Raw genomic sequence first — 16,896 nt, 5'->3', positions numbered from 1 at the left:
GCCTCAGGAGAGACCAGAGGCCGACCCCTAGGATTCTGGAGTCGGGCGTACAGAGGGTCTGAAGAGCACTACACTCCAACTGAGAAGGAGATCTTAGCCGCTTATGAAGGAGTTCGGGCTGCTTCTGAAGTAGTCGGTACTGAAACACAGCTCCTTCTGGCACCTCGACTGCCAGTGCTGAACTGGATGTTTAAAGGAAAGGTTCCCTCCACCCATCATGCTACTGATGCCACTTGGAGTAAGTGGATTGCACTGATTACACAACGAGCACGGATGGGGAACCTCAGCCGTCCAGGAATCCTAGAGGTCATTATGGACTGGCCTGAAGGTAAAAAGTTTGGAACACCACCAGGAGAAGAAGTATCACGTGCTAAAGAAGCCCCACCATACAATGAACTACCAGAGAATGAAAAGAAATATGCCCTGTTCACAGATGGATCGTGTCGTATTGTGGGAAAGCATCGCAGATGGAAATCTGCTGTGTGGAGCCCCACACGACAAGTTGCAGAGGCCACCGAAGGGAAAGGAGAATCGAGCCAATTTGCAGAGGTAAAGGCTGTCCAACTGGCCTTAGATGTCGCTGAACGGGAGAGGTGGCCAATGCTCTATCTTTACACTGACTCATGGATGGTAGCAAATGCCTTATGGGGGTGGTTACAGCAGTGGGAGCAAAATAACTGGCAAAGAAGGGGTAAGCCTATTTGGGCTGCTGAACTGTGGAAAGACATTGCTGCCCGAACAAAGAATATGGTTGTGAAGGTGCGCCATGTAGATGCTCATGTGCCCAAGAGTCGGGCTACTGAAGAACAGCAAAATAACCATCAGGTAGATCGAGCTGCCAGAATTGAGGTGGCTCAAATAGACCTGGACTGGCAGAACAAGGGTGAATTATTTCTGGCTCGGTGGGCCCATGAGACCTCAGGTCATCAAGGGAGAGATGCAACATACAAATGGGCTAGAGACCGAGGGGTGGACTTAACTATGGATGCCATTGCACAGGTTATTCATAACTGTGAAACATGTGCCATCATCAAACAAGCCAAGAGGATGAAACCTCTGTGGGAGGAAGGGCGATGGCAAAAGTACAAATATGGGGAGGCATGGCAGGTTGATTATATCACCTTGCCACGATCTCGCAATGGTAAGCATTATGTGCTCACCATGGTGGAGGCAACCACTGGGTGGCTTGAAACATATGCAGTACCCCATGCTACTGCCCGAAACACCATACTGGGTCTCGAGAAACAAGTCCTGTGGCGACATGGCACCCCAGAAAGGATTGAGTCAGATAATGGGACTCATTTCAAAAATTCTCTTGTAAATACTTGGGCCAAAGACCATGGCATTGAGTGGATTTACCATATTCCCTATCATGCACCAGCCTCTGGTAAAATTGAACGATATAATGGATTGTTAAAAACGATGCTAAAAGCACTGGGTGGCGGAACATTTAAGCACTGGGAGAAGCATTTGGCAGAAGCCACCTGGTTAGTCAATACCAGAGGATCTATTAATCGTGATGGTCCTAACCAATCCAGTTCCCTACATACCGTAGAGGGAGATAAAGTGACTGTTGTACATGTAAAGAACATGTTAGGAAAGGCAGTTTGGGTTCTTCCAGCTTCTGGAAAGGGCAAACCTCTCCGTGGTACAGTTTTTGCCCAGGGACCAGGATCCACTTGGTGGGTAATGCAGAAGAATGGGGATGTCCAGTGTGTACCACAAGGAAATTTGATGCCGGGGGAGTGCAGTTACTAATTCTATGTATATGTATATAGCCATGTGTGCATTTTAATCATTTTTTGTTTGTTTGTATATATGTATATATATTTTAAGCATGATGTAACGATGTAGAATAAGGGGTGGAATGTCATGGTTCTATGTTTTTTTTGTTTTTTTGTTTTTGGATTTCAGTATTCCACATCAAAACATCATGTAGTGTACAGGGCATTAAAGTGTCACTGCCCCAATCCCAGGTACCTATCCCTGTACATTACAGCAGTCACGGGATCTGGCCCTTCCGGGTGGGGGGGGGCGCTCTCTTGCTGCCTGGCAGTGGGTGCTGGAGGGTGCTTTCCTAGCCGTTCCAAGCTTTTCAGGTTTGAATCGGTCCCGGGAACTCTCTCTCTCTCTCTCACCTTGTCTGATTTATTAATCTGATTTATTAATCTCAATTGCAATTAAATTGTTATCTATTGTGTTACCTTGTATTCCAATATTATAGTAAAATAAGTTTTCCTCCATAGATTGTTGCCGCTGTTCTTTTCCTCCCTTCCTTCCTTCCCATTTTTGTGGGACTGGGGTGGGGGGGGGGGGGGGGAGGGCAGAGGCCTGTCGCCCCTGTCACGGACATAGATTGATCTGGTCAAATCCGTGACAACACCAATATTTCCCACTAAACCATGTCTCTCAGTACAACATCTAAACGCTTCTTGAACACCTCCGGAGTTGGTGACCCCACCACGTCCCTGGGCAGCCCATTCCAGCACCTCACCACTCTTTTGGAGAAGAAGTATTTCCTAACGTCTAACCTGAATCTCTCCTGGTACAAACTGAAGCCATTCCCTCTACTCCTATCTCCAGTTACATGGGAGAAGAGGCTGACTCCTACCTTACCACAACCTCCCTTCAGGTAGTTGTAGAGAGCATTAAGGTCTCTCGCAAGCCTCCTCCAGATTAAATAACACCAATTTCCTCACCTGCTACTCACAAGGCCTGTGCTCCAGACCCCTACCATCTTTGTTGCCCTTCTCTGGACACGCTTTAGGGTCTCATTCTCTTTCTTGCAGTGAGAGGCCCAAAACTGAACATAGTACTCAAGGTGTGGCCTCATCAGTGCTGACTACAAAGGTACAACTACTTCCTTGCTCCTGTTGGCAACACTATTTCTGATACAAGCCAGGATGCCATTGGCCCTCTAGACTACCTGGGCGCATTACTGGCTCATGTTCAGCTGAGTGTCAACCAACAACCCATGGTTTGTTTCCTCTATACAATCTTCCAGACACTCTGCCCCATGCCTGTAGGGCTGCCTGGTGTTGTTGTAGCCAATGTGCTGGATCTGGCACTTTACCGTGTCAAAATTCATCCCACTTTCATTCCAAGAAGCAACTTCATCTTTGGCTTCAGCCCATCTCCTGGGCTAGGATCCGTTTCCCCCTTTGAATCAGGGGAGACCCATCTGCAGCCATCAGGCCAGGAACTGAGTAAATTACCCCAGGTAAAAAAAGTCCCGAATTCTTGTGATTGGACCAGCCTCTCAGCCTTGTGTTTATGAGATCGGTTTTCCTGCACCTCTCAGTATCCTTTCCTGCCACTGAAGAGACAGAGGAAAATAATGCCCACTCCATCCACTAACTTCCCCAATCCCCTGAAGTCCTTTCTGATAATCCTCAGCCTTATCTCAGTGACTTCAGCACTGCCAGCCTGAACTATCAATAAAGGATAATAATCAGAATCAGTGAATTCCAAGTGCATCAGACTTGGAAGTTTCCTAGAAATATCCCTGACACAAGCCCCAGGGAGGCAGCACACTTCCCTGCAGGCCGACATATAGAGCCCTTCATTCTTCTCAGAAGGGAGTTGCCTCTAACAATCACTCTTCTGTCCTTCTTGGTGGAGGCAGTCTTGAGGTGCTAAGTCAACTGCCTTATCCTAGACAACCTCATGGGTGGACCCCCCATCACATCCTCACTTACCTCTCCCTCAAGTTCCAGAACCTCAAACCTATTATGCAGGGGCATAAGGGGAGCCAAGGTAGGTTGGGATGGAGGTAGCTTATGATGCCAAGCTGAGACCTGTTTCCACCCCTCCTCTTCCCTTAAATCACCTCCATCTGCTCGATGATCTGAGAGGAGGGGGTCCACCACCATCTGGATGGTATCACCCTTGTGTCTTCACAGATTCAGCAGAGAGTTACTCCACCAATCTATCTCTAGCAGCACTCTCTGATACCCTTTAATCTCTCCACCTCCTCCTTAAGCTCCACGACCATACTCAGCACATCATCCACCTGCTCACAACACATGCAGGTGGAATTCCGGCTGCTCTTCACTGGCAGCAACAGGCTCAGGCACTCGCTGCAGCCAGGTACATGAACCACATATTTTTAGGCAGGCACTTCATTTGAGTCATCATACTCTTTCTTGCCAGAGCTTTTTGCCTAATGGAGAACATGGCTAGATTCATTGTCTGGGAGGCAACCTGTAGGTGAGTCAGTTTTCCAAGCAGAAGGGCCCTTCTTGCCCTCCCTGCTCACCTGCCCTGTGTGAACATGCCTTTCTGATGCATGACACCCTGTCTGCTCATCTTGTTCACTGTGCTCCCTACAGGCAGCTTCCTGGCTTCAACCCCACCACATCAGAACATTGCTGCCACATGAAGAACAATGGCTCCTGGCAGCTGCTCCTTTGCAGGGCTACCCCTCCACCAATCGAAGCAATTCCCTGCTTTGGTGTGGAATGCTGAAAAATCACTGAAAAATCACAGATGCTGAGATGAATGTACTTCATGTATAAAAAAGTGCAGCTTGCACGTAGGTAACTGCTTCTTCACACATGATTGATCTGCTTGAAAACCAGCCCTGGTAGAAATGGTAATGACTGATGCTGTAGCACTATATTAATATTCATTTGTCACTCATTTAGGGTTGCTGGTGCAGTGGTGGAGGAAGCATTGCAAAACCACTGGTAGAGACTTGTTAGAAGAAGTCATAGCTCAACTGACTATGTGAACTTCAAAGAAAAGATAACATGTAAATATTGAAAAGATTAATTTTTCCTGCTTGGCAATCAGGGTGAAATGTACAAGATCAACAACATTCATCTGATAATAGGAAAATTCTGCAGGCTACGTGAAGTACTGTACAGATATTAAACCTACTGCACTCACTAAAGGACCTGGTTAAAATTCATTGATCACCTAACTTCTGGAGAAAAGAAACAACTAGCTAGTAGTAAATTGAACAGATCATAAAAGAGCTCGATAGTCTGCCATAAAAGAATTTTAAAGAATTATATTCACACAAACAAGGGATATATAAAACAAAGCAGAGAATTTTAAATTGCCACAGCTTGCTGGTTCTGCATGACCCAATATTCTGGCTTGTGACAAAGGATTCTCTTTAATCTCAGTGTCTCAGGTGTGGAATCCATCTGTTGATACCAATTACAGATCACCAAAAGTATGGTGATTTACTAGATGTAATTTCAGTTTATCAGTCACATTATACTTACTACATAGATGAGAAATGATGCTAATTTTCCAATTCAAAATGCGCATTTTGTATGTATTACTCTTACAACACAAGCAAATCCTTTTTTAGATTATTAGTTAAGCGTTTTAAATTACGTTTATCTCCCTTATTAACATTAGCAGCAGTATGCTAAGAATGCCAAGATGGAAGATACTAGTCTGTGTGTCAAACTCTGGTTAGTATGGAAGACAGTAACACTTTAATAAACAGGTGATTATGCAACTCTCAGCTCTGTTAAAAGCAGATTGGTAGTCTATTACAAACTGATTACATTTGCTACTTTTTTACTTCAAACAATTATATTTGCTCATTAACACTTGATATGTTGAATGCAGCTTAAGAAGAACATAGGAAAATTAAATATCAATCATTCTAACTCCTCAGAGATTTCAAACTGACTCATGTAATGATATTTTCCTTCAAAGAACAATAGTTATGTGCACCTGTGAAAGATGTGGTGGAGAAGAAAAGGGAGAATGGAAGAAGTTATTTAAAGACTGATGTAAAGTAGACATCAAGGGAATTAAACACGGAGCTTAATTGATGTGTTTATACATATCTACATGAAAATGTGTTCTGAAACAGCACGAACATCTTTGGCTATATCTGCAAGCTATTGCTCCTGACAGGCTTACTACTGCAGAAGACATAAAGAGGCATCCTTTATTGGGAGTGTGAAACAAATGCCTCTCCTTTCATAGTTAATATAGAGCTTTAAAGGAGTTTTAGAGATTATTCCAGTTACCTTATCACCTTTGCAAAAGGCAGAGGCTGTTGTGCAAAGGCTTTGTCAGGAACTGGGAATGCTGGAGAATCATAGTAAGTAGCCTTGACAGAGCTGCATCTACCACAAGACTGCAGAAAGCTTTTTAAAGCAGATGAGTATTTTTAACATTATTCTATAGGTTGGAAAGCTGAGACAGAGAAAGGAAAAAAATTTCTCATGATTCTTCATCAGAGCCACCTAGAGAACATAAACCTCTTTAAATCAGAGTTCTTCATTTCCCCCAAAATGGAGCTACAGATCTGCTTCCTAGCTGGCCTTAAAAAATAAGATGTTGAAGAGGCAATCCCTCAGAAAATTCGCTGACAATTTTTAAATTTATGCAAATTGTATGCCCATTTGAAAATAGATTTTATGATCACAAGACAGTCACTTTCTCACTCATTCCACTGTGGGAGTGGTTAGGTACCCTGACATGCTCTACACTGCATCTACAGAAAAAACTGATGGTACCTGCATGAAAGAACAACAGCTGAAATAGCTACATTTCCTTTACATCTTGGAAGAAAATTTGTACTTTTCTTATTCACCTTGACTAGGTACTTCTCCTTGACACTATAACACAAAATAAGTGTGGCTAATAATACGTTGAGGGTTGCTACTGGACCTAGTACACAGACTTTTAGCACAATATTGCACCCAATGCTTGGCTTTAAAAGCTAAAGCACAAATGCCTTAGGCTTCTATTTACTATCCAAGTATTGTGATGAGTGATAAATCTGCACTGAAACCATTAGAACTTGCTTCAGAGATGTCTGGTCTACCAGAAAGCTGTCAGAAAGATCTGGGAAACATGCTGATGAAAAAAAAAAATAAATCTGCAAGTAAAATGCCAAATATATATCTTTTCATTTCAGGATTCAGGTGAAAAAACAATACCAGCAGGTAAAGGTTAAATGGATTGATCCTTTTCTTTTCAGAAGAAGAAGCTATCAAGGCCCAGAGTGAACTAATCACATGCTCTGTTTTTGTCCTAGTATTCTCTCTTATTCATACAAAGAAAGAGTGTGGAATGAATGATGTCGTGATTGGAGAATAGACCTGGAAGAAGAAGCACATTTAAATGGTTCAAGTTCTAACACCTCAAATTTTAATTCTGGTCTAAAACTGTGAGATAGTGGCGAGGTGGTTTTACATCCTTCCCAACCGTTATCTGAGACTGTTCAGCTCTGAAGTACAGAATGGCAGAGTTAAATAGCTTCCCACTGATAAAAGTGGGGACTGGAGGCTGCAGACACTGGGTTACTTAGGAAGCAAAGACATGCACAATAAGAGCTCTTATTTGACACAGACAACTCTGTGCCTTGATAAAACATCATTAAAAAAGTGTATATCACCTCTAAATCCAGTTCAGAAAGGATGTGGAGGTACTGGAGCAGGTCCAGAGAAGGGCAACGAAGCTAGTGAAGGGCTTGGAAAATCAGCCCTATGAGGAGAGGCTGAGGGAGCTGGGGCTGTTTAGTCTGGGGAAGAGGCAGCTGAGGGGAGACCTTATTACTCTCTTCCAGTACCTGAAAGGTGCTTACAGTGAGAGCGGGGTAGGTCTCTTCTCACTGGTGACATAGGTGACAAGACGAGGGGAAATGGCTTCAAGTTGCACCAAGGTAAGTTTAGGTTGGACATTAGGTAATACTTCTTTACGAAAAGGGTGGTTAAACACTGGAATAGGCTCCCCAGGGAGGTGGTTGAGTCACCATCCCTGGATGTGTTTAAGAGCTGTTTGGATGTGGTGCTTGGAGATATGATTTAGCAGAGGGTTGTCAGAGTTAGGGTACTATGGTGAGGCTGTGGTTGGACTTGATGATCCATGAGGTCCCTTCCAACCTGAGTAATTCTATGATTCTATGATTCCCAGTATTCCAGCTAGGACTCTGGGCACATTTTGAAATAACATATGTGGATGTAGCTCAACTTCTTCAGGTCCACTGGAAAATATAGGAAGCTTCATTACATAAAACCTACTGCAGAGGAGATTCTCTCTGAGCAGTGGTATCCAAGTACAGGCAAGAGAATGGCATATGGTTGGATAATGTGATTAAACAGAAGACTTTCTTGCCTGGTCCAGCTCTAAGCTTGGCTTAAAAGCATGTAAGAATTACATCCGAATGGGCAAATTATGTATTTGAAGATGGGTAAAAATTGAAAACTCCCTTGTTAACAAAGAAAGAAGCTATTATTCACAAGCAGGTTTTTGAAAGATGTCCTATAAATTTCTCTCTCTAGATCCCTTTGAAGAATTCCCCTGCCAGAGTAATGTGTCTTTGGGTACTCTACTAAAACTTACTAATTAAAATATTTTATATTAAAACCTGGAGCCTACATGTCATCGAACAATACTAGAAAATACAGTTCTAGTATTGACAGTTTTCCTGTCACTGCTGTCCATCTAGTAAGTTTATTGAGGGTTTTTACCATGACTTACTTCCTCTATCATGAACAACAATATGCTAACATTAGTAACTTCTGCTGAAAGGTTTTATGTCGCTTTTCTACCCCAAATTGTACTTGAACATGAAGGTAAAAGATTGCTTACTTGATATATGTGAAAATTGGATTATAACAATTCAGTTTGCTTGCTTTTACTTAAGTGATTGAACCTTCTCTGTCTTCAATATTGACTTCTTAGCTTTACGTAACCAAAATTAGGGAGTAATAATGCTTACCTTGTGTAGCAATGTAGTGATTCGGCCTGTGATAACCCTAAAAGAAATCAGGGAAAAAAAATTATAACCAGCATGTACCTTGCCTATATTTCTTTACGTAAAACTTCATTTACAGTAATTTTCAGTAAAAATTATAACAATAAAAGTAATGTGCTAGATGCAGATGTTCTTTCCGGTAGGCAAGGGAGAGGAAGAACAAGAAACAAATGTGTTTTCTGTAAGATGCTAAAGTTGCAGCCTTGTACATTAGGGGACAGAAGTAATATGTTCTCAAAGTCCCTTGTTGGATCTGTTGAAAACAAACAGCATGAAATCCTCTCTAGCACTTGCAGCTAATGGTGTGAGATGCTCAAGGAGGCTGAGATATACCTTCAAGCTATTGCTATTTAGTGCAAAGCCTATCCCTTTTTTTAACAGCTACAGAATGCTCAATTTGCATTCAGCCCCAGGAAGGGTGGGGAAATGTTCACTCTGTCCTCTGTGATTTATTTATGATATTTCTGAACATGAAAAAGAGGGTAAATTCTTCTACTAAATGGTTTAGTATGAATACACTTCTTCACCTCTAAATAAAAAAAAACACCATAAAGGAATTCAATGTTTCTCTGATAACAAGGGCAACTTAAGCTGGCTGTGCAATAAAGACTAATACGCTATGGATTCTTGCAACACTGAATAGGTTACCAATAGGGAACAATACCATTTTTATTGTGTTTGAATTTCTGATGTTATGAGAGTGTCACCAAAGGTTTAGATCACGAGCAAATATGTTGATAAAATCAGTTATGCCAGTTTTAATCTTTCAAAAGTGGTGAGATTCCATTGTCAGCCTTCCAAAGGAAGAAATAAAAGCTGAAGCTTGCATGTCACTGCAATTTCTTTGTAAAAGTGCAAGAGGGACTGCAGTGATGGAAGGCTGCTGGAAAAGACACAAAACATTTGAAAATACCTTGAATATTACAGAAAATATAACATGAATTATATAATTGGTTAGATATCATTGAACCAAAATCTGGAATTCTATGAGCTCAGGCACCTATCAACCAGAGCTTATTTTTTTCTGTGGTGTGCTACCTAGTATCCCTAGTGGCTGGGATTAAATGCTTCAATTTCCCAGTGAAGAAATTAAGCATGGGGAAAAATACTAAATAAATACTGCCTACTTTTCTTTTATCTAATAAAACTTCATAATATTTGTGAAATTCTCTAATTGAGATGTTTATTCTGACAACACAGCAACAATAACCCCATGCAAATGAAAAATTGCTTCTGTAGTAGAAAAACAAACACTTCCAGAAGAAACCTGACTAGCAAGATTATAAACAAAAAATGCTGTATTTTATGGTTGTCTTTGGAATATGTCTGCAAGACTCCAAGCTTTGCAATGAAGCCACCTGCTAAGAATGAGGGAAATACTTTTTGTTCTCACTCATTATTTCTTCTAGGACGTAAGGGTATGTAGCAACAGGATGAGGGGAAATGGTTTAAACTGGAAAAAGGTAGATTTACACTAGATATCAGGAAGAAATTCTTTACTGTGAGTGTGGTGAGACACTGGAACAGGTTGCCCAAGGAGTCTGTGGATGCCCCCTCCCTGGTAGCATTCAAGGCCAGGCTGGATGGGGGCTTTGAGCAACCTGGCCTAGAGAGAGGTATCCCTGCCTATAGCAGGGGGATAGGAAGTAGGTGATCTTAAATGTGCCTTCCAACCCAACCATTCCATGATACTATGATTCTTTCCATCCCTCTTGTACTTTCATAAGCAATAACAGGTTGCTATTCTGCTTTCTTACAAGTATTTCCAATAGAACTGTATGGTGCAAACTCTGTGCATCTTTTAGCATTTTAAACTTAAGCACACACTACTAGCCTAAAACAAGAACAATCCTGAATGTTGGAAAGTTTGAGAGTGCATTCAAATCTAGTTCCCCAATGTGAACTTTCACTTGCTTTCTATGACTCCCTTCAGAGAGATTGCCTACAGAGATTACTCCCCTCAGAGTTTAGTGAGCTGTTTAAGCGAATTTCCACATATGCTTTTAGCTCCTAGTGAATGTGCTACTCTTTCAAATAGCAAGGGACTGAGCAGAAGTCTAAGCTTCACTTAATAGCTATTGAACATACTAACAAGCATCAATGGGAGTTATCAGACAGTTACAACTTCAGATTGTTTACCTGAAGAAACCTACTTTTCTTGTACAGTTCTAGCTCTTCCGAATTTTGAGAAAAACATCTCTTACATTCCTGTTTTACACTGGTTGCTATATTTGAACTGCAAACTGTGACACCATTTTCTCAGATGTAAATAGAGATCTTTAGCAGATGCTGTTTCTTATAAAGTGACACTTGTTTTATTTAGCCAAACATCTAGCACTCCATGCAAATAATGAAATAATTATCTTTGCTATCCATAGATTTATGACTTTAGACAGTATTGACTTTGTAATGATTTTCAATTCTACTTTTGAGTTCATTCTTTCAACCAAAACCACCTTGTCTCTTAAAGAATTTATTCTAATGTAAAACATTAAGTTAACATGATGCAGAATGAACAAAGAAGCCACCTTCAATAATTAAAGAGCCTACATATTTAATGAAATGTCTTGCTTGCATTGGAAGTACTGGTTAACAGCTGCAGAATATACTTTGAAGGCAACTTAAAAGTGCAGAGATGACAAGAGATTGCAAATCTCTGCATTAGGCATTACAGAGTTTTGTCACATTAATATGCAAACAGCTTTCTTTTAAATGTGGAATGATGCCAAGCTGTTGACAGAAAGTGAAAATAACATTTTGTTAGCCCAGATAAGCACTAGTAGGCAAAGTAGCCATACAGCATTGCTGGCAAAGTTTCAGCCTATTGACAGTTTGAGGAAATATATAATATATAATACTCTTTTGATTTGTCTGTTGACAAAACTAACACAACTACTTGTTTCCTTTAGTGTACACCTATCTTCCAAAGACAGTACCGTCCAAAAATGTTTAGCAGCTGATATTAGCTGCTAAACAATGAATAATGTGAGAATAGTAAAAGCTGCCTCTTAGAACACAATGCTATGTTTGTTGACTATATCAGTATACGCACATCAATATAATTTCCATTGATGTAATCAGAGTTTGTTTCTCCTTCAATGGGCTGCAATCTCACTCGAGAATGATCATCTGAAACACAAAGAGTGGAGAGAAAAATAAGGTAACTAAAGACATTCAGAAACAAATATGACATCAAAATCTTAACGTTAAAGAAAAAATAATATGTCATTCTTGGCAAGTCCATGGTTGGATTTCTTTGTCCATTAGTGTACTGTATATACATTTAACCTTAATTTTGACCATTTATGAGGCTTTCCAAATCCCCTTCCATTTTCAATCTGAACACCTTAAATATTTCTAATGTGCAATCCTTTGCAACTATTTTTCTTTGTCTTGATAACACCATCATACCTTTTGTCAGTTTGCTAATTAACATGAAGTTTTCTATGGTTTAGTTATTTGAAAGTGTTTATGCCAGTACTTGAAATAAATTTAAATTCTTCCATAAGACATACTGTCAACTCACAGTTTTGAACAAAAACTCATTATGTTTCCATAAGAGAAAGCAAAATAAAGTAATAACAAAACCCAAGCAGTCAGATAATGACTTTGTCACTGAGGTTTGCTCCGTGGTTGCCATCTGTATCTATCCAGGAATTCTACCCATTAGCAAACACTTCCAACTCTTATTTCCAAATTCCAATCCAAAACTCCAGGGTATGAATTTATTTCCTGTCAGCTGCCTCATTTTCTTTATGATTCCACAGAAGTGATTAAGAAGTGCTAGAGGCTACATCCCCCCGTAAAGGAATCTTAGAAAGCTGGCAGGGCTTCTTCAAGAATTTGGAATATGCTTCTCTTGGTTCAAAAGTGACTAAATACTATTGTTATTCTAGAATGTGCACAAGTTGTTGATAAAACAATACTTTGAAGACATGTAAGGGTATGATGTCAATCAACTCAAAGATGGAGACACAGTCAATAGCCACTTTACCGCTGCTTTATTTACTATCAACTTGTGCTGATTACACACTTATGTATTACTGTTTTTGAAGGCCATTTGCTATCTGACTTACAACTAACTACAAGTCTTATTGATCATCATTATTTTCCTGTAAATGTAAATAAGCACTAGTGCACAAGAGAAATTTGTCACCCATGTTTTCAATAGCTAATATTTTTTAACTTATAAAAAGTGCTACCAAATAACAAAAACTAATGAAGGAACATGAAGTAGCTTATAAAGCTATCAGAAGTAGCGTGATTGCCCACAGTGTGGAGGAGGAAAGAGAGGGCAAGTGGTTCTTACAACAACATTGTTTTACAGTGACAAGTAAAAAGGTTTTCAAATGGATGAGTAGGAAAGGAAGAGGCAAATTAGTGATTTCAACCTTTTATGCTCCAAGTCTCAGTGACTACACATCTCAAAGTCTTGTCTTCCCTGGGATTCCCTTGGGAGACAGCAAGGGCATAGCTGTAGATATATTCTTCACAGCTTTGCAGCACTCGGTACTGCACAGCTAATATTCTGCTAGTCTGCTATGATTACATCACCCAACAGTCTTTAAGAATGAGTTTTTCCAAGGATGTAGGAATATTCAAATCAATTAAGTTAATCAGGTCATCCTTTTCAGCCTTTTTATTCACTTTTCCAAGACTAAAAATTTATAGAGATGCAATGTTCCATTACATAACCTATCATTGTCTGACCTTATCAAGCTACACAAATGCCGTGCTATTCTCTGCTTAATTAAGCAATTTATCAGTTTTCTCAGAACAGAGCTTTAGCTCAAAGGCTTGTAATTCTAAAAGTCCATCTTACTTAAGATACTACATTAGAAACTTTCTAATCTTTGGATATGGTTGCTGCTTTTATCATTTTAGGATCTGATCCAACTTCTACTGAAGTCAATAGACTCTAGAAGTCAAGCTTGCTTGGACTCATGGTATGTCTTCATCCATATTTTCATGATTTCATGCATCATTTCCTTAAAAGCATTCTTATGAGGGAAACTCAGGCTAATAAAAATGTCTGTCTATATATTTCATGAAGTACTTAGGTCACTGAATTTGATTGTTCAAACACAAGCACTCATGCCACTATACATAGACCAGCCTTACGCTGCCAGTATGGAACAGTACAACTGTTTTTTAATGTCCACAGTCACCTGAAATCATAGAATCATAGAATCACAAGGTTGGAAACGACCTATCAGATCATCTAGTCCAACCATCTCCTCATCACCATTGCCACCACTAGCACTAAATGGCACTGCATGCCTATATTCAGGCAACTAGATCCTGTCCTTGATGACTTGCATGTTGCTGAGCTACATGGACCCATCAAACTTAAATTTTCCATTAAGCAACAGCTTAAAAATATGACCTCCTGCTATTTCTTTTAGACTGATACATACCATGTAAGTATCTTTACTTTTTCTGTTATATTATTTCATTTTACTCTATTCTCTCCTTGCAGTTACTTATGCTTCAGATTACACAAAACTAAATAAATTACTTCATAACTAATAACTATATCTTCATATAATCTTTTTGGCCTTTTTTGTTCTCACATATGTCCTGCATTTTCACCAAAGATTCTGGGTACTCTGGAAATAACGGAGATTCCAACATTCATCCACATGCTGTGGAGCTGGAGTAATTTTTTTTTAAATTTCTTTGAGAACTTCACGCAACTCCATGCTGTGTAGCAGCACTTCTTAACCAGAAAATTTTCTTCAGTCAACAAAATGTTTTTCTGTGTATATACCTGTGTTTACACCAAGTATAAGCCTAAGTGGTACAGAAACCACATATCCTTCCAACATGTACATTCCACCTCCAGCCTCTAGGTTAACTGTCTAGATTTGGAAGATATTTTGTTCCTATATACTTCAGATTGCTTTTAACAATTTCTAGGTTTTGAATATTCTCTTTTTCAGCTTGTTATTTTGTTACCCATCTATCAAATTCAATTGTGCACTGATCACTTGATCTTTCAGAATGAATTGAATGTTAGAATCCCTTTGTCTTTGTAGAAAGTGGCAACAGGTAATGATTTTGCTCCCCTCCACTTTTGCTCCCCTCATGTTACCAACACCGTGTATATGCCAGTCTGCAGCCTGTGATCTCTAACAAGCCCCTTGAGTAGCCAGCTGATTAGCATGCTTAGGCAGTGACACTTTTTTGGGACATGCCTCGCTAATTGTTTGCTAATCAAGCCTTTTCGAAATGTCTCGGCCAAAATCCTTAGCTGCTTTTAAAAGCTGTGATCAATATTCTCTTTTCACTGAGTCAATCTTTGGTCAGGTAAAGATAAATTCGTAACCCCCCTCATCTTGAAATTACCTCAATATCTCTCCTGTAGAAAAACAATAGATTTTAACAAATTCATAATTCTACACTATTAAAACAGACACCAAATATTTCTTGAGTTAAAAAGAGTCTGCTAGCTTAGCTAGATTCTCTTAGCTTAGATTCTGTTTTTAGTTGTTAACGAGAAAGCACAAAGCCTTCTGTGTTCAATACAGAAGAAACACATTTCGTGCAGGTCATTGGACTGTGGTCATGATTCAGCCTCTTGATACAGAGGCTCACAAGCTGTAGTTACTTTCATACAGAGGGTTGGGTATGCCTACAGCCAATTAAATGCACATCACTTAGGTGATGTAAAGCATGTTGCCATTTTGACAAGCTCATACACTGCTGCAGCTTGGTGCTTTTGTTTTAGTTTCCTCAGAGAACAATAACGACTACAAGTAATAATGTAACAGCAGTGTCTTGGGGAAAACTTAAACAAAGAGGATAAATGGATGGAAAAAATTACATTAAACTTTTTACAAAAAAAATATACATTTCACTATAATCATATAATTGATGGCATCTAAGCCATCTACAGTATTTTTACTTCTTTAAAAACAGTATAAAAAGGCAATTTAGTAAAATGTTTTAAAAGCTACAGTCAATACTTGAAACAATTCTGTGGGGTGGATTTTCAAAAGTGGACCACTAAAATTGTATTCTCAGACTTGAAGCTAAGCAATCATTTATTAGCAGAAAACCATACAGCATAATTAAACAGTTAGCTACTCCATTTCCATATGTCTCTTTAACAGATGACAAGCTGTGGGCAGTTTCAGCTTCTCTTAAGATACTGCCCTTTACTCCAGTGAATTTTAATTTGCATTATCTATGTTTTCATAGCAACATAAATAGGTAATGTTATTGATAACAATTCCACTAACTCCTTCTGTGAGACAAACACGACATGAAAAGTAAATTGAGATCCAAATGATCAGAGTAACGTTAGCTCTCTCAGAGAGCCTTCAGTATTACTTGTAATTGCCATTGATTTGTGTATCTAATATCTTTTACTTGCTTTCTCTTTGCTACTCACTACTTCCTCTGCTCAGACATACAGTACTGTAAGTTTCCTGTTTACTTCAGCCAAAGGGAGTCAAAGTGAAAGGTAATGTATAAAGTGACATTAGAGAGCAGACAACAAAGCTAAACAATGACTAAAAGACTTACTGTCACAGGCTTGGACTGGAAATAGAAGGTCACAAAAGAATAGTAAACGTAAAGCTAGAGAATGTTCTTTGGCATTTTTTTTTTTACATCTTCAGTATTTATACATAAGTGGTGATAGCCGTCTAACGTATTGCTACGTCTCTCATGATAGCAAGTTTGTTACACATTAAAGATTGCCTGCAGAGAAGCAAGTAAAACCAGACTAGTTAACACCTTTTACATATGCTCCAGCTCATAATGTTATTCACATTTCCCTAGAAAATTTCATTTCCTTTTTCAGTAAATTGCATGCTATTTTCTGACTTGGTGTTCATTTACAGCATCTTTTGCCACAGTATTTTGCAATCTCATAATGCCAGATTTAGGGGTCGCTCATCAAAACAAATGATCATCCACTAAGGTTTTTGGATTATCAGCATATCTAATCTTCATCAAGTTTAGCAGTTTTCACAGTAAAATAAATGTATTCTGTCTTTTTCCCTAGAGACTGTTAATAGGGTAGCTTACAATGTCTGTCCCAGTTATCAAGAAATACTTAAGCAGCAGTATTGTCCGTTCCTTCAACATCCAGAACCCAATGTCAAGAGATTAACCGATGACACCATGACTGTTCTTCCACTAAGTTGCCA

At 39.5% G+C, this 16,896-nt stretch overlaps 1 protein-coding gene across 12 annotated transcripts in view; it reads right to left on the bottom strand.

Moving 5' to 3' along the window:
• The window catches only part of PTPRM (protein tyrosine phosphatase receptor type M), a 459,433-nt gene that overhangs the window by 54,100 nt on the left and 388,437 nt on the right, over positions 1–16,896 (bottom strand). For all 12 annotated transcript variants that reach the window (XR_007376063.1, XM_048940376.1, XM_048940372.1 and 9 more), the window contains 2 exons: positions 11,790–11,866; positions 8,702–8,738 (listed from right to left, as the gene is read on the bottom strand). Coding sequence is in view for 11 of the 12 variants with exons in the window: in XM_048940376.1 (XP_048796333.1) it covers positions 8,702–8,738; positions 11,790–11,866 (114 nt within the window). In the remaining variant the exon portion in view is untranslated. The remainder of the gene's footprint in view (positions 1–8,701; positions 8,739–11,789; positions 11,867–16,896) is intronic.

This window comes from Lagopus muta, chromosome 3, assembly GCF_023343835.1.
Source record: "Lagopus muta isolate bLagMut1 chromosome 3, bLagMut1 primary, whole genome shotgun sequence".
NCBI classification, from domain to species: domain Eukaryota; kingdom Metazoa; phylum Chordata; class Aves; order Galliformes; family Phasianidae; genus Lagopus; species Lagopus muta.
The sequence above is the reverse complement of the archived record's forward strand: the minus strand, read 5'-3'. Positions and strand labels throughout refer to the sequence as shown.